The sequence below is a fragment of the Cyprinodon tularosa genome, unplaced genomic scaffold (genome assembly GCF_016077235.1).
Source record: "Cyprinodon tularosa strain WSP-4 unplaced genomic scaffold, ASM1607723v1 ctg19, whole genome shotgun sequence".
NCBI lineage: Eukaryota > Metazoa > Chordata > Actinopteri > Cyprinodontiformes > Cyprinodontidae > Cyprinodon > Cyprinodon tularosa.
Genome location: NW_024038678.1, coordinates 2006083 through 2026167, shown reverse-complemented (window position 1 = coordinate 2026167; position 20085 = coordinate 2006083). Strand labels below are relative to the sequence as shown.

The window sequence follows — 20085 nt, the reverse complement described above, 5'->3', positions numbered from 1 at the left end:
CCACTGGTTTACATACATTTTTAGATGCACATGCTGACTTCAACCCAAAGGAGGGGGACTGAGATCTCATGATTTGTGTGAATTAAAAATGGATCATTTAATTTAAGGAGAAAAAAAGAAATATTGGAAAGTGATCTTTAAAAAACTAGTTATAAACCCTGCAAAGGTAAAGAACCTGACTACTGTTGTTTTCTCTTTGTGGCCTGATATGGTATTCATTTTATATCACATTTACATTAGCTACAGACTATTTTTTTAAACCGAATAAAAAAAAATTGTTTTTGTAATAATGATTTAAAGACATCTGTTAAACACACACATATATATAAACATTTTGCAGTTATAACTCAATTTTGTGTCACTTTTTGTCATGTTGCAGTCACCAGTTTTAGTCGATTTTGGGGTATTTCATGTATAGGACCAACACAAATAGTGTGCATTTCTTGAAGAGGTAGGAGAATAATACAAGATTTTCAAATGTTGCCTACAAACTGTTTGTCTCTAACAGCTTTGCTATTCTATAAATTAGAAATGTTGACCATTCTATGCATTATAGATCGGTGTTGGTCAGCTTATATCAAGGGTGTAAATAGACAATCCCATAGGGTGTGGATCTCTGCAGCTCCCCCAGAGTTGTTTTCCTTTTGGCTGTTCTCCTCCTTGCCTCCTGCGTGTCAGATGTTCAAATTATTGGAGATTTTACAACTGTACTATATTCTTTCTCTTCTGTATGATGAACTGAATAATCTTTGTGAGAGGAGTTAGCTATGCTTCTCTATATCTTTTTCCTGGTTCTTGATCTTTAAAATGTGGCCTTCGTAGAACACCTGAACCTATACTGAGACTAAATTACTCAAAGATGAGCATAATTTATCAGCTAGGTGATTTCTGAAGCCAGTGGTTGTAACTGATCTCATTTTGAGTCTGAATACAAATGCAAATCAAACTTTTAAGATCTTTATCTGTAAAACAAACAACAAAAACACATGCATTTCCTCTTTTGCTTAACAATCTTGTATAAAAAAAAAAAACAACTACAAAAAAACAAATGTTTGTTGATTTTTTGAGACAGTAACTAATGGTACTAATTCTTATCCTACTAACTGAGGTGACATTTTCAGTTTGTCTAGATCCTTTTGTTTGTTATAGGCTAAATATGCAACATTATTATCAAATAGGAGCATTCTCCTTTCTGAGGTCCTAGCTGATTGTTAAAGATAGGCTCTGCGTATGCACCTCAATGCTCCTAAATGCTCTTCATAACGTATATGTATTAAATAACCAGCAGACCTGACAACAGATTCTGATAGAAATTGTAATCTTAATCAGATCAGAGAAGTTTTTTAGAATGTACAGAATGCAGCTGCTCACCTCCTGGCTCACCTCTCAGGAAGTGAGATTAACCGTTAAAAAGGTATTTTATACATCTCCATTCTGCAACATCATCTTATTTTACATCATACACGTTAGCAGATGAGTAGACATCCATGGAATCCAAGCTCTGCAAGACTGAATCAGATATTAAAAATCATTCGAAAAGATGGGTCATTTTATGTCTCATATTTACTGTATATTTTTTATGGAAAATTAATTCTGCGTTATGTTTCTTCTGGTTGTTTTTTTTTTTATCTTTTCTTATTTGTTTGATGACTATTTTTGCTTTTTTTCTTATTTGATTTAATGATTTTTTTTCCTATTTGATTTAATTACTTTTTTTCTTATTTGATTTAATGATTTTTTTCTTATTTGATTTGATGGCTATTCTTTTTTTCTTATTTGATGTAATGACTATACTTTTTTCTTATTTGATTTAATGACTATTCTTTTTTTCTTATTTGATTTTAATTAATTAATTGATTAATTAATTTTGTTATTTGATTTGGTGACTTTTTTTTTTTTTTTTTTTTTGATTTGATGTTTATTAGAAGACATCAGAGGCTGGTCCCATCAGCTCCCTGAGGTGTTTTTTCCTGAGCCGGTGGGGTTGGGGGGCTCTGTGACATGTGACAGGAGGAGGAGTGAATCCGAGCAAAGCAAAGCTATGAACGGCATAGAGAGAAGTGGAGAGGGGGAGGGATTACCTCTTTAATTCTCCTATTTGCATATTTTATAGCAGTAAACACTTTTTTTACGTTTACGTTTTATTCTCCAAGCTGCATAACGAAGGGCCGACTCTATCAAACTTTCTGTTAGTTAGCTGTCTGACATTAGCTCCTGTTTAATAGCCCCCTGGTGACTTCAAACAACTTGTCAACAGCCGATCGATCCGAGGACAGCCCTGCTTTTCCTGCTCGTTAGCTCCAGCTGGCTCACGGAGCGGGAGCCTCCACTGAACCAGCGGTGCTACAGTGGCAGAGGTAAGCTAACACGGTAGCCAGATAATACTGTTTAGCGCAGCGGAACGGGTGAGTGCTAACGGCTAGCTAATGCTACTCAGTCAATATCAAGGTTAGGAGCTATGTAGCCGAGAAGCTAACATAGGCAGACTAGTTTCGGAGATTATTTTTCGCTGTGGATAAAAAAAAAAAGAGAGAACATTTAGCGGGTAGACATTTTTGTCATTTAATCTTTCTTTTAATTTTCCAGTAGCTTGGATCAAATTACAGTCTCGGTAGTGACTCAATGGTTAGTAACTTAGCAATTACTTCCGAGAACCAGTGTGACAGGTTGTCTGCGAGAGGAAGCCTCCTCACTCCCGGCGTTTTATTCCTAGAAACAAGAATAAAAACAAGTCAGCTTGTTTGTCGCTGACAACAAGTATATCTGCGATATCGATTCACTTCCAAATAAATTCTTGTTTTTTTCAATCACGGCTCTAAAGGTACATGCACGGATGGATTAATCCGCTAGGGGGCCCGGGGGGGAAAAATATGACCCCCTTTCCTTAAAGCCCACTGCTCCACCGCCTGCTCCAGCCATAAGTGCTGAGCAGTGTGTACACAGTGCATGCACCCTTTCCCCTTAAAGCTGCTCAAAGACACACTGTGCACCCTGCCAAGCAGCTGAGGCAAACAATAACACTGATGTCGCCATGCAGCAGCAGAGAGAGACAGAGGCCAATATAACAGGATGCAGAAAAATGGCTCCAGAAAATGAATGGTCTTTTAGGATTCATACATGTCATAGACGGTCTGATCTCCAACATGCGGGTAAGAAAGGATAAAGTGAGACTGGCTGGTCAGAGTTATGTATTTACACAGATTACGGAAAAGTTAAGTGGAAGGAAAAAATGGGGAGCAAAAGGTCAGCAGGCCAAGGGAATAACTGCAGTCTTTGAAGGGGACTGGAATCAAACCCTATTTCAGAGTTTAAAGAGATTCACTTAGGCTACAATCAGACTACAAGCTGAAGTGACCTAAATCCATTTTTTTTGCCCATATGCGACCTGGATCTGATCTTTTCATGGCAGTCTGAACAACACAGATCTGATTTTTTTTTTTTTTTCCAATCCGACCCATGCTGCTTGGCTATGTGGTCCTGAATCCAATACGAATCTGATCTTTTCAAATGCGACCTGTGTATAAACGCTCAGGTCGCATTCATCCGACCTGAACTCCATTAGTAACCGACACTATTCTGCTTCTTGCTACACAGAAGCGCAAGAAAAATAAACACCATTACGGACGATGATGCGGAGAGCAGTATTTTTTTTTTAACCATCTTGAGAAGATTGAGGTTTTAAGGTTTGGAAAGATCGCTAGATGAGCTGCGGCACTACATCCATGTTTACTTCTGTAAATAGGAAGCACTCTGGCTTGTGACGTCATTGCATCCTCTACTGCGCTTGCGGGACACTTAAGCTGTATGAATGCAGTTGACACAGGAGATCACATACAAGTCGCATATATTTGGAAATGTGAACGGCAACACAAAAGAATCGGTTTTCACAAAAAAATCGGAATTGAGCATCAAGGCCTGCAGTGTGAACGTAGCCTTAAACTGCAGCTACAGACAGAGCTGCTGCATACAGATGTATCCAGAATATGAGCTACAGCTTGTCCTGTTTCTTTTATTACGCCTCTTTTGAATCAGACACCATGTCAGCAGTGTCCTATTTGGGCTAAGAAGACCAACAAGAGTTTAGTGGGTAAATTTTCCTTTTTTTGATAGAAAGTAAAGTTTGCATCCAGGTGACTTCAAGATGCTTGGGGTTTTTGGAGCAGTGCTGTTTGCTGGAAGTGGTCATTTTTGGTTGTTTTTTAAGATCTAAAGTAATATCAGCATTCTGTTTTAGATATTTAGAGCACCTAATGCCTCGCTCTGTTGATGAGCTGTATAAAAATAAAATAAAAAAATAGACTTACCAGTGCCTGCTTTAATTACCATATCATCTGTGTGCTCTAGGGGTGAGTATTGGCATGTGTGTTGCGTTATGATTGGTGTCACGATACTTGGGTTACAATGTGATATTATTGCAATATTGCAGTATCACTATATTTGCAATATTTTCCCCAACTATTAAATTAAAGGTATAAATAAAAAAAGCAAGTGCTGTAGATGTTCATCAGAAGATATATATTAAGAGATATATTTCGGTATCCGTGATGTTAGGGGCACGTCTTCCACTGTGACTGCCTCAACTACAGAAATGGAGCTGCGCCGCACAGCAAAAGGGCTCCACCTCGCTATCTGCCAGAGTGGCGGTGCAGAGGTAGCCAATTTTCCCTCAATTGTTTTAGATAAAATTTTGTCTTTTTTTAAAAACCGATACTAGGAACTGAAGGTTCGATATTATATTGGACAGCTGAAAACCATCATATATCACCAAATCATTTTTTTCCCCACACCCCTAGTGTGCTCTGTTGGCCTGAAAACTCATCTGAACTAAACCTCACAGAGGATCTATGACGTATTGTTATATCCGAGATGAGACATGTTAGATCCATGGAAGGCAGCTATTGAACCTCGACTTTCTTGATTTGCTAACAGTGTTTTTACCTGCATGCTTATATATGAAACTGACATTAAGGAGACTGTTTTGGGTCTGCTGAATGTTTTGGCAAGTTGTAATCAGACTGTTAACCCATCACATGCTGGATATTACATGAACAGCCAGACGATACGCAGGCATGTGGAGCCACTTAACTGTTGGCAGCTGTTCATTCTCGCTCTGTATATAGTCCACATGCTACATACATATGGTTATTTTTATACTGAAATATAACTAGTAACTTTGTTTTTAGGGGTCAAGCCATGGTAGCTACGTGACATGAGATGAGCGGCCGAGTCAGCTTCATCAGGAACCATGGAAGGGTTTCAGCAAACTGCGACGGAGCAGCACAGCAGGGTGAATGGCTACTGTGAAGCTAGGTCTCCGCTGGACGAGGCTGACGTCAGGTGGACCCCTCCTGAGGTAGAGTCGGCTGGCTCAGACAGCTGCGGGGCCGCTAGCGCGTCGGAGAGTACGGACATCCGGGAGGTTAAGACCAGGGAGAGTGAAGATGAGGAGGACGAGGCAGAAAAAGGGGAAGTGCTTTCTGCCAGAGGCCCATTGGGGGAGCAGAAGAATAATCAGAAAGAGGATGAAAATCAGGATAGCTGTCACAGCTTGCAGAACAACAGTGCATCATCAAGCTACACGGGTAAAAAACTAAGAGAAATCCTAAACAAATGGAGACAGAAACTAAATTCCTTTGAAATAATGTTTTGTTTTTTTTTGGTTTGGTTGAAATTGCAGATCTTTCCCATATGTCTTCGCCATCACTATCAGAGCAGCTCCGACTGGGTAAAGAAGACAACGCAGGGTCTGGGATCAGCGTGGAGTGTAAGGTCTGTGGGGACAAGGCGTCTGGCTTCCATTATGGAGTACATGCCTGTGAAGGCTGTAAGGTAACAGTTTAACCATCTCAGCAGAAAACATTGTGAGGTTATAAATACCGATAACAATGGCATGGATTTTTTATGTTTTTTGTTAGAAAACATTAACTCGAATGAGTCTTATTGCTTCTCATTCAGGGCTTTTTCCGGAGGACCGTGCGAATGAAACTGGAATACGAGCGCTGTGAGCGCTCCTGCAAGATTCAGAAAAAGAATCGCAACAAGTGCCAATATTGTCGCTTCCAGAAGTGCCTGTCTTTGGGAATGTCCCATGATGGTGAGAGGGAAAGGGTGTTTGCATTCGAGCATTAATGATAAGAACTATATTCATGCATCTAAGATTTAAAGCATTTATTTCAAATGTGTTTCCATTTCAAATAACTTTACTGTCGAGCTTTCCACCTTGAAATCCTCCTTTTTCTCATGCATTTCTTGAAAACTCGTGGTGGATTTCTATTTTATTATTTTAAGAAAAACAAATATTCTGACTGATTGGTAGCAGGACCGTCCGTTTAAACGACTTGTTTTAATTTGTTTTCTTAGCGATCCGATACGGACGCATGCCTGAGGCAGAGAGGAAGAAGCTGGTGGCGGGCCTGCTTGCAGAGGAGCTAAACCTCAGCAAACCTGGTGGCTCAGACTTAAAGACGTTGGCAAAACAGGTTAACACAGCCTACCTGAAGAACCTCAGCATGACCAAGAAAAGAGCCCGCAGCATCTTGACCGGCAAAACCAGCAGCACCTCAGTAGGTTTTATTCTTGCATAGAAAACACATTCTGTTCAGTTGCTGCTACATTTTGCTCGGACCTTTTCCTCTACTTATTCCAAGGACAGTGAATCAGATCACTGTGACGTTCTATAGCCACTTCTAATGCTGATTTAAAACCACTAAACGAGCTTGAATCAGAGGCAGCCTGACCTTAGTTCAGTTAAAAAAAAAGTTTCATTCTTGTTACATCATCCAGAAGTCTTTTTTTATTTTTTTTATTTTTATTTTTTTAAAAGAGAAAAATAAAGCGAAAGTGCAATTGCCTCCAATTTAGCCCTGTTTTACAGTCGCCATAACCAGGATGACTGAGAATCTACACTCGCAAAAGGCAGATTATTTACTCTTTGGTTGAACACCAAAGGCTTTTTTTTCAAAACTCTAAAACTTTAGATGTGAATACTTTAGACTTTAAACTATGGAATTTCCTTTTTCTTTTTTCAATTTCAAATCTGAAATTGAAGTTGGGAGGTATGGAAAATAGTTTACTAAGCACATATATATATATATATATACATACGGTATATCGCATATGTTTTTCCCTAAAACAAGCTTCTCATATATTAAAAACAAGATTGCTTAGCCCCAAAAGAGTAGAATTTCAGAGTTGGAGCATGGTTCCTGTATCTACTGTATCGTTTCAAACATTTGCCATCCTTAAATGTTGAAGCAGCCATGGTTTAGCCCTGTATTGATTTTACTAGAGAAAGTTTTTAAGCTGTTTGTCTCTGTGACAGCCTTTTGTGATCTACGACGTGGAAACGCTCTGGAAGGCAGAGAGCGGGTTAGTTTGGAGCCAGCTAGTTCCTGGTGCACCTCTGACCAAGGAGATCGGAGTCCATGTGTTCTATCGCTGTCAGTGCACCACAGTGGAAACCGTGCGAGAGCTTACAGAGTTTGCCAAGTGCATTCCAGGGTTTGTGGACCTTTTCCTGAATGACCAGGTGAGAATCAGCCTCTTCACAACAAGCAGGCTTGTTTTTGGATGCACAGAAAGCACAAGCAGACACGTTTGTGTCTCTCTCTTTCTCTCCACAGGTGACGTTGCTCAAATACGGCGTTCATGAGGCAATTTTTGCCATGCTGCCATCACTCATGAACAAAGATGGACTTTTGGTGGCAAATGGGAAAGGCTTTGTGACAAGAGAGTTTCTACGGAGCTTAAGGAAGCCCTTCAGTGAGATCATGGAGCCAAAGTTTGAGTTTGCTGTCAAGTTCAATGCTCTGGAGTTGGATGACAGTGACCTGGCCCTGTTTGTTGCTGCCATTATTCTCTGTGGAGGTGAGTATTGTATAAACATCCGCTGTATGTTACTGTTGGTATCTGTGAAAGACTGAACCACATCAGTCGGTTATCTTATCGAAAAAGTATTCATCCCCCTTAAAGTACCTCATCACTTGACCCATTGCAACCATTCAATGTGTTTCTCTGCTGTGTTCCTTCATGTTCATGATGCTGTTTGTTCGCTAACGTCCTCTAACAAACTGCAGAGGCCTTCACAGAACAGCTGCATTTTACTGAGATTAGATTACACACAGGTGGGCTCTGTTTACTAGATTCAGGGGCCTTCTGAAGGCAGTTGTTTGTATATTCAGATTTTTAATCCTGAACGAATTTGAAAACCTTGTATCTTTTTATTACCCTTCCACATTTACGCACTACTGTGTGCGAGTCTATCACATAAAACGTCTTTAAAAGATAAGAACATCTGCAGTTGTTTATGGCTAAATGTGGAAAGACTTTAAAAATGAAAAGCACTATATAAAATGTGTTTTTTTTGTTGGCCAGATTTAAGTCTTTTAAATAACATATTTGTTTGGATTGAAAAGAAAAAAAGATTCTCGCTTTAAATGTGAACATTTTTCTTAACCTACCCTTTACCCAAACATATTAATGACTCTTTTAGGTGTTTTAGTGAGACCTAATATTGTTACTGAATAAAAACTGGTTTTAACACAGTGCAGAGGTTCCTGATCCGGGCGTTGGCATTTTAACAAGTTTTAGACCGTCCTAAACCTTTGACTTTGCCCTACTTTTCTGTGTTCCCTCCTCTATTTCTCTTCAGTGGCAAGCTGTCAAATGGGTTCACGGCTATGTTGTTGTTGAGTAAGGCAGCCGTTTTTTTTTTTTTTCAAAAGTCAACAAAGAACGTGGTTCTTCACTGTGACATCAACACTGAATGACTCAAACCGTGTCCATGTTTCCTATCAGATGGATTGCTGCTGTGTCTGATTTGGACAGATTCTCCTAATATTCTGGTCTATCCTTGTAGCAGCACAATCTGTTGCTTGGATGGTGAGAGTTTGTGCGTTCACTGCAAAGTTTTATTGTGCATGCATAACTGCAAAACACTGAGTATTCACTGCTCTGCACTTTTTCTGCATTTAGTGATGTTATAGCTTTATTGCATTTATCTTTTCCTCAAAATTTAGTGCACAATTACCCTAGCCTAAATGCACATATAGCCTTTAGGTTGCAGTCTTTGCTATTAAGCTTCAAATTGAGCTAAAGGTAAAGACAGTTTCCACTGATCAACCTTGAGATGTTTCCTACATTCTTATTGGATTGTTTTGTGGTAAATTCAGTTGATTGGAAAGGCTCACACCTGTGTAAAAAGTTCCCACCATTTCTGCTCCTGTGAAATCTCCCAATGGCCAGACGTCCATTATTGGTAAATGGAAAAACATTGGAGCCAGCAAGATTCTTCCTACAGCTATGGTCACTTTGTCAGAACTCCAGTGTTCATCTGTGGGATGAGGAGAAACCTCCAGAAGGACAACCATCTCTGCAGCAAGTTACAAATTTGGCTTGCATAGTAAAAAAGACACCCCTTAAAAAGAAAACACCCACCTGTATTTAACTAAAAGAAACTTGAAGGACTGTTGGACAGTCGGAGACAAAATTATCTGGTCTGATGTAAAAAGATTCAAATCTTTGTGCTTGCCAGGCTTCATGTTTGAACGAAACCAGCCACCAATACCATCCCTGCAGCGAAGCATGGTGATGGCTGCATCATGTTATGGGGTCGGTTTTCAGCAGTAGGAGCTGTCTTGTCAGGATAGAGGGAAAGATGGATGCAGCCTAGCAAACTTTCTAAATAATATTTTCTTTAGTTTTCTAGTTTGGATAAATGTTTAATCTTAAAAAGACTGTCATTGTTTCATTGTGTGTAGAATATTTGTCTCTATTTTAGATTATTTTATACCATTCGGAATAATGCTGCAACAATTAAATGTGGAGAAAGCACGGCGCTGTGAATAGTTTCTAGATGCACCTGGACAGAAAAACCCTTTCAAGTTAACCAAACTTTACTTTCACATAACCTCATGCTAGGTACACACAGTATATAGCCATATTATACTCCAAGACATTTGCTGGCTTGTCCAAGCTTGCTCCCTAAACACACATAAACATCCAAGCTCTGGAAAAAAATCTGGTTTCAAACCTGAAGTTATGCTAACTTTTGTGTCCTTTTCACAACGTTAAATATCAGCTGCAGGATCGAGCCAAAACTTTTATTTATTTTTTTTACATGTCTGCTACTATATGAAAATTAAGTGAAATGGGCAATGATGCCAGTTATAAGTTCAGAGAATTAAAATCTGCTGGACACAGCAAATTCAAAGCAAATCACTAGAGTATCACAAATCCTACATCCTGAGTTTAACCTTTGAGCTAGTTCTATAAATGCAACAAACACAAAAGAAAGCAGACTGGGTGTCAGATAGGATGTCTACAGTAATGCATATACACAAAGACTGAACTGTTTAAACCCTCATATATGCATTGCATGATTATGGTATTCAAAGTATGCTACTTTGGGCAAATGATGATCCATGACTTGTGTCATACTAAACAGTATTTATGTGATCTAGTGCTAAGCCAGCCTGGCATCAGACTTCAGATATCTAGAAAATGTAAACATGTACTTTTATTATTCCTCTATTTGTCTGGATTCCATGAAAATTGATAATGGAAAAAAAAAGCATATTTCTATTAAAAGGGGTTATAGAATGATTATATAGGGCATTTGGTGCTGGTCCTTAAGGTCTCTGAATAGGGTGTGTAACATTGGTTGGGCTGAAAATGGCATATTTGTTGTTCTATGCGTCCTAATGCAAGCCTGGTTAAAATCCCTAGAATGAAACGACAGGTTTTGTTCCTTTTATGGTATGCTCATGAATATTTAGATGAGCTGTGCGCTGATTGGTTGGTTTACAACGAGCAAAGCTGCTGAGCCAACAATAGCAACAAGCATTCACTCACTGAAACATCAAAAAATTGTTGATATGGTAGGGTGACCAGACGTCCTCTTTTTCCCAGACATGCCCGAATTTTCATACCTAAAAAAAAAAAAAAAAAAAAAAAAATGTCCGGAGGGGAATTTCAAAATCCTCCGGGATTTTGGTCGACTACAGTGCAGCAGGCACAAGCCGTGACCTCCGGGGCTGGTCAGGGAACACTGGCGAACTGGGGCAGGAAGCCAGCGGGGGACGGAGCTACAGTAGGGATGGGAATCGAAAACCTGTTCCTGTTGAGAACCGGTTCCTTGTGTTCCAATTCCAGGGCACCATTTGGCAGCTCGCTTAACGGTTCTCTTAACGATTCCTGGCAGCACCAGAGCCTAGCGCTGGGCAGCACGAATTACGTCACGTTTTCTACATAAGTTACGCACATGGATATTCAGTAAGCCTAGAAAAGCATTTTAAAAAAATGGCGTCCCATCAGGTAAACCGTGTCAATGGGGTTTGAACTTCTCTTTACGTCCATTTCACCCACTGAACTGTCATTATTCATCTATGACAATGTAAACTCTGTTTTACATTCTATGACCCCTTTAATACATGAAACATACAGTAGGTTAATTTGACATATCCCAACTTCTTTTTATCATTGTTCTTCATACTTTAACTGAGACAGGATGAAATGGAGATTAAATAGAGGAATTTCATTACCTGTTTGGTTTTATAATAACTCATTTATAACTCAATTACTGTTTTGTTTTTATTTAAGAACACCTTTTTTTTGTTTTGTTTTTCCAAACGTAATCCATGTACCAAGTTCACAAACTCTGATGTAAAGACTTGGAATTAGACTACTTTTATTGTAATTTTGTATACACAGAGCGTATACAAAATAAAATTTTGTTTTGTGCAGCTTTCAGACAATAAATGAACATTTACATTCCATAAAGTGCAGCAGCGATCAAACATAAACAGTGTGGGAGAAAAAAAGAAAAACATGGTGCAAAAACGCATTGATATGGAAGGTTAGGGCATTAATATGTGTGGTGCAAATATGCAGTAATAAACATCCACATTCAGTGTAGGAAGTTTTATTTCTTTCAAGTGGAGTCCAGTAGTTTTTAAAGAGTGCAGGTTAGTGCAGATGCCACAAAAACAATTAAATGTCTCATTATGCACTCCGAACATTTCAAGCTACTAAAGGCATTTCCTGTTTTATTGTTACAGATCATAGGTCAGCCAAGTTCCAGGTTATTTTGTCGGGAAATTTCCAGACTGTTGTTGGATCTTGATAGGAAGGAAAACAAGTCAGGAAATTTCAATCTGGAAAATTATGATTAACAAAAATAGATTCACGTCTAACATTCTCATAACGTCTCTAACATTCCTTATATAAACTAAATCCTGAAATCAAAGCTGTTCCATATCAGACTGCAGATTATACTACTCCCTTTCACACTGACAGAAATACCCAAAACAAAATTAAAAGACCTTATGGTGAGACTCTTTCAAAGGAAGATGAACAAAAAACGTGTACGTTCTCTTCTCCAAGTTGGGTTTTTACTCTCATGTGATCTCTGCTTAATTTGTATAACTATCATGGTTTTGAGTAACTGATTAGTAAAATGTTTTTTTCTCTCCTTTGTTCTCCTAGATCGCCCTGGTTTAATGAACGTAAAGCAGGTGGAACAAAGCCAGGACAGCATCCTCCAGGCCCTTGACCTCCATCTCCAAGCAAACCACTCTGACTCTCTCTACCTCTTTCCCAAGCTGCTTCAGAAGATGGCCGATCTCCGTCAGTTGGTTACTGAGAACGCCCAGCTCGTCCAAAAGATCAAAAAGACTGAGTCGGAGACCTCGCTCCATCCTCTACTACAGGAGATCTATAAAGACATGTATTAGAGGAATCTCCAGCACAGACTGACTTTGAAGCAATACTGTTACAGATTGAATTTTTGCGGTTATAAAATAACACACTGCATTCAGTGAAGGCACTGTTTTCCATACACGGGCATGGATTTTTATTTTTTTGACCCACAGATAAGTCAGATTCACTTGGTTAGGGTGATCACAAGCAGCAGAACTCCCACAGTATCAGCATTGCTCTCACTGTGCAATGAGCATCTGGAATCATTTGCTGCAAGCCTTAGTTTCCCACAACGGCCACCTAACATGGAGAGTGATATGTTTTCTTCCAGAGGCTGCTCCCGTTTCATCCTCACAGCAAAGCTGACCCCAGAGCAGTGTTTTGAGAAAGAGAGAGAAAACTTCTCCTCACTCTCTTCAGCTCTGTGTTTTGCTGCAAAGGGAAAGCACTTCATGGTCCTTCACCAGTGGTACAGCTGAAATGGAAGAGGGATATCAGGGTTTTTTTAATTCATGACAGAGTGATTGCAATTATTTTCATTATAATATTTTAGAGATGCACACGTTGGTATTTGTTTACATCATCAACATTAACTCTTCCATCTGGCCATTTGGTTTGGAGAACACAAACTGGGCTGGCTCCAGCAGTGTCGAGCTCTCATGGTGCAACTGTCTGTGCAATGCTATTTCCACTTGCCAACATATAAAATCCAGCTTATATAGGTTTTTGTCTCAAAAGCCATTGCCCCAAGTGAAAATAAACTGAGTTGACACTATAGGCATACAACTTTTAAAAAGTTTGAGGGATAGCATGCTTGCTTTCTTTCTTGCAGAAAACTGACCTTGCCATTGTTTGACTTTGTTAGCGCATTTCTCTGATTGTGTTACAAATGGTTTTTATTGATTATGTTGTACGAGAAAATGATTGATAATGCCATTTCATTCATTTTGTGTATTATATTTCTATACCTACCTTTATAGCTTAGGTTTTTACCAAAAATGATATCAGGCGAACCAACACAATTTTCTTAAACAAAAGCATTTGAATTCCATGGTAAAGGAGGAATTAGAAATCTAGCATACAGATCCATTATATTTTGTCTTGGAGATTCTTCAATGATTGAAAGTCAATACTAACTTTTGTATCAAGACATACACAATCCAAAACTACCCTTCAGTTTGTGTGTCTGATTTGTTACAGCTAAGTAGTTTTGGCATCTTACTTTACTAGCTCTAATTTACACGATTTTCCTTTCAGAAATCTTGTGCTTTTGTCTTTATCCCCATCTACATCCAAATGTCTGGATATTTCACTGTCTTATTGAACCTTTGACGTTTATTTTTGCCTTAATTCCTTTTGTACATGCACCTTGCATTGGCTAGAAGCAGTGTGCTATTCAAAAGCAAAATATTTTGATTGGATTTTTGTATTTTATGGTTATTAGATTTTCTTATTAGAAGCCAGTTATAGAAAACAGAGTTCTTTGATCCTTGTTTTAAAATGTGAATTAGCATAAACATTTTACAATATTTTCTGGTCAAAAACTAATGCACAGAAATGTGAGCTTTGGTTTTCTTTTCCAGTTTAATATTAGAACATCATAAAAGAAAAGAAATAACTGCCCCTTTCTCCATATGCTACCATCCATAGATGGTAGGGATTATTTTAGTCATTTAGTTATTCATTTCTTTTTGTGTAATCATCTTTTTTTGTGTGTGTGTGTGGGTGCAGCAAACATTCTTGATATGTTGAAGATTCAGCGCCTCCCCCCCCCAAAAAAAATCACAAATGTAATTTTAACAGATTTTAGAAATCTAAAGGGTGTTAAACTTGTTATATACTCCCACTAATTATATTTGACCACAAACAAAAAAGGAAAATCTAATAAATACTATAAATGTTTGTTGTTGCTCTTTGTTATATTGGTTTCTAATAAGAAAATCAATTGATGAATGGGTGCAGAAATTTAATAAGGCTAGAAATCCAACCCAAAAACTTTTTTTTTTTTTCAAAGAAAGCTACCTCTGTTTATGATGGGTTGAATGATTTCTTTGCAGAAGAATGTGGCAGAACCTTAAAATATTTTCTCATTGTAACATATAAGCCTTATTCACTTTTTGTTTTTAGTGATTTATCACATATAAAACAAAACAATAATCACATTGCTTTTTTTCTGGTTTTTAATGACAGGCGCTCGTAACATCCGTTGGTGCATGATTGACGTATGTTATGGCCAATGAGGTGTCGCTAACGACACGTAGACCCGCCCACTTCGGTTTGCGATTGGTTCGTTGCCATGGTAAATAGTGGGGAGAAACAGCTGTTAGCTATTTAGAGAGGAAGAAGGAGGACTAACTGGGTTGGCGGCTAGCTTAAATCAGGGCACACAAACACGCTAAGAGGACGGACATGGATCGCAGTAGAGCAGTTTGTAGGTAAGCAGACGAAAATGAAACAAATAGAAAAATATCAAAGACTAAAAATACAGTTTTTGAAACTGCCGTCTACGCTGTTGGCGCTGTGACAAGCTAACCATACGCTTTAATTAAACTTTTTTTTTCCACTTGAGTTTCATGCAACAATATTTGTTTTTAAGCAATAATTGTCATGTTAAGAGCAGAATGACGGCTTGTATAACGGTTTGAAACGGTTTGACCAAACCGTTAAGAAAACTTTGATTTATGTCAGCCTTAGTTTAGTTTTAAATGAGCTGTTATAGCGTACTATTTCTTGAGCCTGTCAGTACCAGGTCGGTGAGTTTAATTTTATTAAAATTGTATTGGCACAAAATATCTAAAACGTTTCTCTTTATAACTACTGTTTCCAAAAATGGCTTATTTTTTCCCCGTTTGACGTCCTGACTTGGACGTCAAAAATTCAATATGACTACTGTCTGTGAACCTATTAAGTTTTTTCAAAACATTTCCAGGACTGTTTTGGCTACACACTCTTGCTTAGTCTCCTTTAGTTCAAAGTTGAATTTCCTAAACGTTCTCCAGTAAATATCTTTGTTCAGTAAATTGTTTAAAGCAGTGGTTCTCAAACTTTTTCTGTCATTCCCCACTTTGGACAAGGGGGAATTTTCAAGCCCCGCCTGTCCCCATCGCCCCAACACAATGCTAATGAAATATGCAACAATCTTAAAATTTTCCAATTTTATTGAAGTAACAAGTAGTATCTAAATACAAACTATCTACATCAAATAACAGCAAGCTCAAATATAAAGAAAATAAAAATGCAGCTGTGTCAAAATTTGTATCAAGCTCAAAGATAGAAAAAATTAAAGTGCCACTCTGCAATCTGTTAATAAAAGAAAAGAAGTGAAATCCATCTGGCAATACAGGTCTATTTATCCCTGCATTAGTGGCTGCAATGAGCCTGTTTTGCATTGCACAGTTTCTCAAAACAGGGTTGCAGGCTTGATACTGCCACTCTCAAGTCATGCTCAATGTTCAGCTGAGATCTGTATTTTGTTTTCAGTGAAGCAACAGTTGAAAAGCCCATCTCACAGAGATATGATGTGGCAAAGGGAAGAAGAATGCACACAGCTCTCTGCCCGATGAGTGGATACTCCCTCTCCACTCCAAACCAGAATTCACTATTAGTCTGAGCATTAAACCTGAGCCTCAGGGTGGAGTCAGACGTCATTTCAATAAACTGGTCCTATTTATTTAAGAAAAAATATTTCAAATTCAGTTACTTATGATCAACCTGCGCCGTCAATCCCGGCGCATGTGCGCTTTATTTGCAGTCTGGACGCTGAGGGCAAACATGCTGTGTCTCTGCAGCGCTGAGAGGGACTCCTGCGATAGCGGGGGAGAACGGGGTTGGGACGGAGGAGGCGCCCCACGGCAGCACCTGCCGCTGGAGGACAAGAAAAGGAACGATACGTGCTTTCACGTAAGAGTCTCCAAAAGTCGCTAATTTGTCGCTAGTCCCTTTTTTAAAAAGAGTCGCTGGAGGGGTCTAAAATATAGCGACAAAGTCGCTGAGTTGGCAACACTGGGGCGCGAAAGTTTATTCCGTTACAAATAATATGCCGACGTCACGTCAATCATTATTTTGGCACTTCAGTTCCAGGTGAAATTTTTCTCATATCTAATGTTCTTTTAATTAGACTGCATGTAGGCTAGTAATTACTTTGTGGGTTTGATTGGTCTAAAAAGCGGCAACATGCAGCTATAAGGACAGTTTGCTCTCACACGTTCTACATTTATAGTCACACAACACACACACACACACACCGGAACTTGGCGCGCCCCACCTGTCACGTCTCAATTCCCCACCAGTGGGTCGCGCCACACACTTTGAGAACCGCGGGTTTAAAGTAACATTTTGCAAATATTCTGGTGTATCAGTATGGGAGCAGATAAGCCAGATGGTGTCATTTCAGTGTCCTGAATAAAGTGCATTCAACATTTTGAGATTTTGTGCTTAACATGAGTTATTTCTCACCTAGGGGGGTCTGATGGATGTTTATAAATGTTGATGAAATTGCTGTAAGATTTTTTTTTTTTTCCCCTACCCATTCTGACCGTAAGGTATGAATTGTGTTTAATCTCCCTCAAAAGTCATCTTAGTAGAAGCATCCTTTTGTCAGGATAGAAGTAACGTCTAGATTGATAGAAGTCTCAAGGTTAGATTGGATAAAGCTGGTAGAATAGGAAGATAACCACCTACGTAGATAGAATAACAATATCTTTTCTCAGGAGCTGGATTTGATAAAATGGAACCAAATGTCTGTGGCATCCATTTGAGCCTTGATACAAAGATTAGGCTAAGTTCAATATCAGATTATACTTGGTGATGCAACAGGTTGCTTTACTGATGTGTGAGAAAGTGGACATGCATTTGCAAGGAGTGTGGCCAAGGTTATACAATCTGATCATCACTAAATGCTTTTCTGTTTATTCAACCCCCAATGAAATGGGTGAAAGTAAAATTTTCTTACAGTCCCTTTAAGAGTGTTTGTTTTTTCTAAGAAGGAACTGATTAAAAAGTTAACTGGTGAGGTTTCATGGACTTAATATGCATATTTGGAAATCCTGTCTATCAACATATGTACAACTGGTTATGAAAGCCATTTAAATGCAAACATCCTAAAACATTACTTTTGTATTTAACCTCTTGCACAGGCATTTCATAAATGGCTTTTGCAGATTTGGGTTGAGATGCAAGTACAGACATGAGACTACCCCTATACCTGCATCGCAAATATGTCGGTACTTTCAGAAAGGTGGATGCTGGTATGGTGAACGCTGCAGGTAACACTCCCAGAAAGCATGTTTCGTGTTTTTAGATGGGTTTTTTTTTTTTTTTTTTTTTTTTTTTTTTTTTACTTCAAAGTTTGAGTAGCTATAAGGCTCAGTTTTTATTTTTATTTTTTTCTCTCCCCACTTCCAGGTATTTGCATATCACTCTGCCTCATGTTGGCCACGCAGTTCCGGGTAGAAGGGGTTCTATGCCCACAGCAGTCTCCCCCAGTGTGCCCTACTCTTCTTCTTATGCAAGAAGAGGATCAGAACCAGCTCTCGGTAATGCTGATGTCCCATCCAGGCAAAGATGCAGTGGACCACAATCAGCTGCTTATGCATTTACTCCTCAGCAAGACACTGGGCACCTGCCAGAAAATATTGTTGAGGAACAGCCACACGGTAGTGGAAGTTTATACAAGAAACTGCACTGAGTAGTGTTTCGTTTCTAATACTGTTTTCTTATTGGCAGAAAATGAGGAGTCGGCCCATAGTTCAGGTATCGCTCAAGCAAGTGCGTGGCATGGAGCAGATGAGGTTTGTATTTGATAACTAGATCCTCCACACTGTCAGAACTAGCTGGGGTGGGTTTAAATGACCACTTTGTCCTTGTAGCACTCTCAGGGACCCTCCAAATCTGAGACGCAAGAAAATGGTGCAACAGCAGCTTGCAGTAACAGTGTAGAGCCTTTGTTGAAGAGCAAAAATGTGGTCTGTGGAATCTGCATGGAAAAGGTCTATGAAAAGGAGGAACAGAGAAACCGTGTTTTTGGTATTTTGCCAAACTGCAATCATCCCTTCTGTTTAAAATGCATCGCAACTTGGAGGAAGACAAAAGATCTTGGACCTGGTGTTGTAAGGTGGGTCTGGAGTACTACGAATGAAATAAACTTTTGACGGCAAATGTTTTGACCCCCTCCATGTGTATTTGCAGGGCCTGCCCTCAGTGTCGAGTCAGGTCAGCCTTTTATGTGCCCAACAAACACTGGGTGGAAGGTGAAGAGAAGGAAAATCTAATAACTGCTTTCAAGAAGAAATTGGGGTAAGAATTTTGGGGGGGGCATTAAAGTACCTGTATGTTATGGAAAGTTCAGTTGATAAACTGATTTTTCAATATTTGACACAGAAGGCTAGTCTGAAAATTTCTACACCAATTAAAGCCAATGACTGTACTCTTCGTTTCCAGTAAGAGGAGATGCAGCTTCTTTGAAAGAAATGGATTTTGCCCCTTCAAAAAGGATTGCCTTTATGAGCATGTCTTGGATTCAAGTCATGTTTCTTTTAGTGTAAGGGCAAAATATTATTTGAACCTAAAGGGCTTTCTGTGGTGTTGTGTTTACATAATTTTCTTTTTGTCTTCTCAGTATTTCTCGGATGACAGTGACGACGACGACAGCGACCTTGCTGATCTGCTTAATATTATTATAAACATGAGCCTTTGGAGGCAGGAGGAACTGGATGAAGACCTTCTCTTTTTCCTAACTGAAGATTTGGGGTTTTGAGCCACTTGGTGGTTTTAAAACCCTTGATCACTGCCTCTATAGTGAAACCACATTTGGAGAAGCTTTCAAGATCAGGAAAATAATTATACTCCAGTTGTTGAATTTGACTTTGTCACAAAAAGCAGGTTATGTCACTAGTTTCCTGTAATCAAAGGAAATAAGATGTCTCTGGTAATTTTATGAGAAATTTATGCACATCTTCACTCTGCTCCTGCTGTAACGATGAAAGATGGAAATTTTTCTTGCATAATTTTTTTTTTTTTTTTTTTGTCCCTGATATTGTTGACATCTGTTCTTGAATGGGTTTTTGATGACCTCCCACTGCTTAAATGCCTTGTTCCTGTCTGTCCCTCATATCCTCTCATAGATTTTCAACTTTGAACTTGTTTCCCCCAGCTTTTGACAATCTGGAATTTTAAAAAAGGAAAAATATATGGCTGATTTTAATAGTCAAAAGGTAAAAAGTCTTCCATGGTCTACCCTCTGGATACAAAATTCTAATACCAACCTTAAAGACACTATGATGGCTTTACCTAGTTTTTGTCAAGAAATTACATTTGGTTTTAATTTCATTTTAAAAAAAATGTACACTGGAAATAAAAAAAAAATCACCTTTGCCTCACTGAAAATGTACT

At 38.8% G+C, this 20085-nt stretch overlaps 2 protein-coding genes across 3 annotated transcripts; both read left to right on the top strand.

The window, feature by feature from the left end:
• The first annotated feature begins 2011 nt into the window (after positions 1-2011).
• Positions 2012-14598, top strand: ppardb (peroxisome proliferator-activated receptor delta b). The gene is made up of 8 exons (XM_038283008.1): positions 2012-2357; positions 5184-5582; positions 5678-5829; positions 5956-6094; positions 6361-6563; positions 7322-7528; positions 7623-7866; positions 12484-14598. Exons 2-8 carry the CDS (start codon positions 5246-5248, stop codon positions 12729-12731), a joined length of 1530 nt encoding a protein of 509 aa, XP_038138936.1. The 5' UTR covers positions 2012-2357; positions 5184-5245; the 3' UTR covers positions 12732-14598.
• A 205-nt stretch (positions 14599-14803) lies between these two features.
• Positions 14804-20079, top strand: mkrn4 (makorin, ring finger protein, 4). Of its 2 annotated transcripts, XM_038283009.1 has the most exons (8): positions 14804-15131; positions 17832-17960; positions 18100-18350; positions 18421-18485; positions 18564-18808; positions 18883-18990; positions 19135-19234; positions 19313-20079. In XM_038283009.1, exons 1-8 carry the CDS (start codon positions 15106-15108, stop codon positions 19448-19450), a joined length of 1062 nt encoding a protein of 353 aa, XP_038138937.1. In that variant the 5' UTR covers positions 14804-15105; the 3' UTR covers positions 19451-20079. The 2 variants fall into 2 exon arrangements, with proteins under 2 accessions (XP_038138937.1, XP_038138938.1); XM_038283010.1 differs by lacking the exon at positions 19135-19234.
• The last annotated feature ends 6 nt before the right edge of the window (positions 20080-20085 follow it).

Excerpts from the sequence above, each read along its gene's own strand:
- ppardb (XM_038283008.1), top strand. The coding sequence starts at position 5,246 with ATGGAAGGGTTTCAGCAAACTGCGACGGAGCAGCACAGCAGGGTGAAT. Across the intron at positions 5,583-5,677 it reads TGCATCATCAAGCTACACGG|ATCTTTCCCATATGTCTTCG; the intron begins GTAAAAAACTAA and ends TTGAAATTGCAG. Across the intron at positions 7,867-12,483 it reads TGCCATTATTCTCTGTGGAG|ATCGCCCTGGTTTAATGAAC; the intron begins GTGAGTATTGTA and ends TTGTTCTCCTAG.
- mkrn4 (XM_038283009.1), top strand. The coding sequence starts at position 15,106 with ATGGATCGCAGTAGAGCAGTTTGTAG. Across the intron at positions 18,351-18,420 it reads TGTTGAGGAACAGCCACACG|AAAATGAGGAGTCGGCCCAT; the intron begins GTAGTGGAAGTT and ends TCTTATTGGCAG. Across the intron at positions 18,809-18,882 it reads CTTGGACCTGGTGTTGTAAG|GGCCTGCCCTCAGTGTCGAG; the intron begins GTGGGTCTGGAG and ends GTGTATTTGCAG.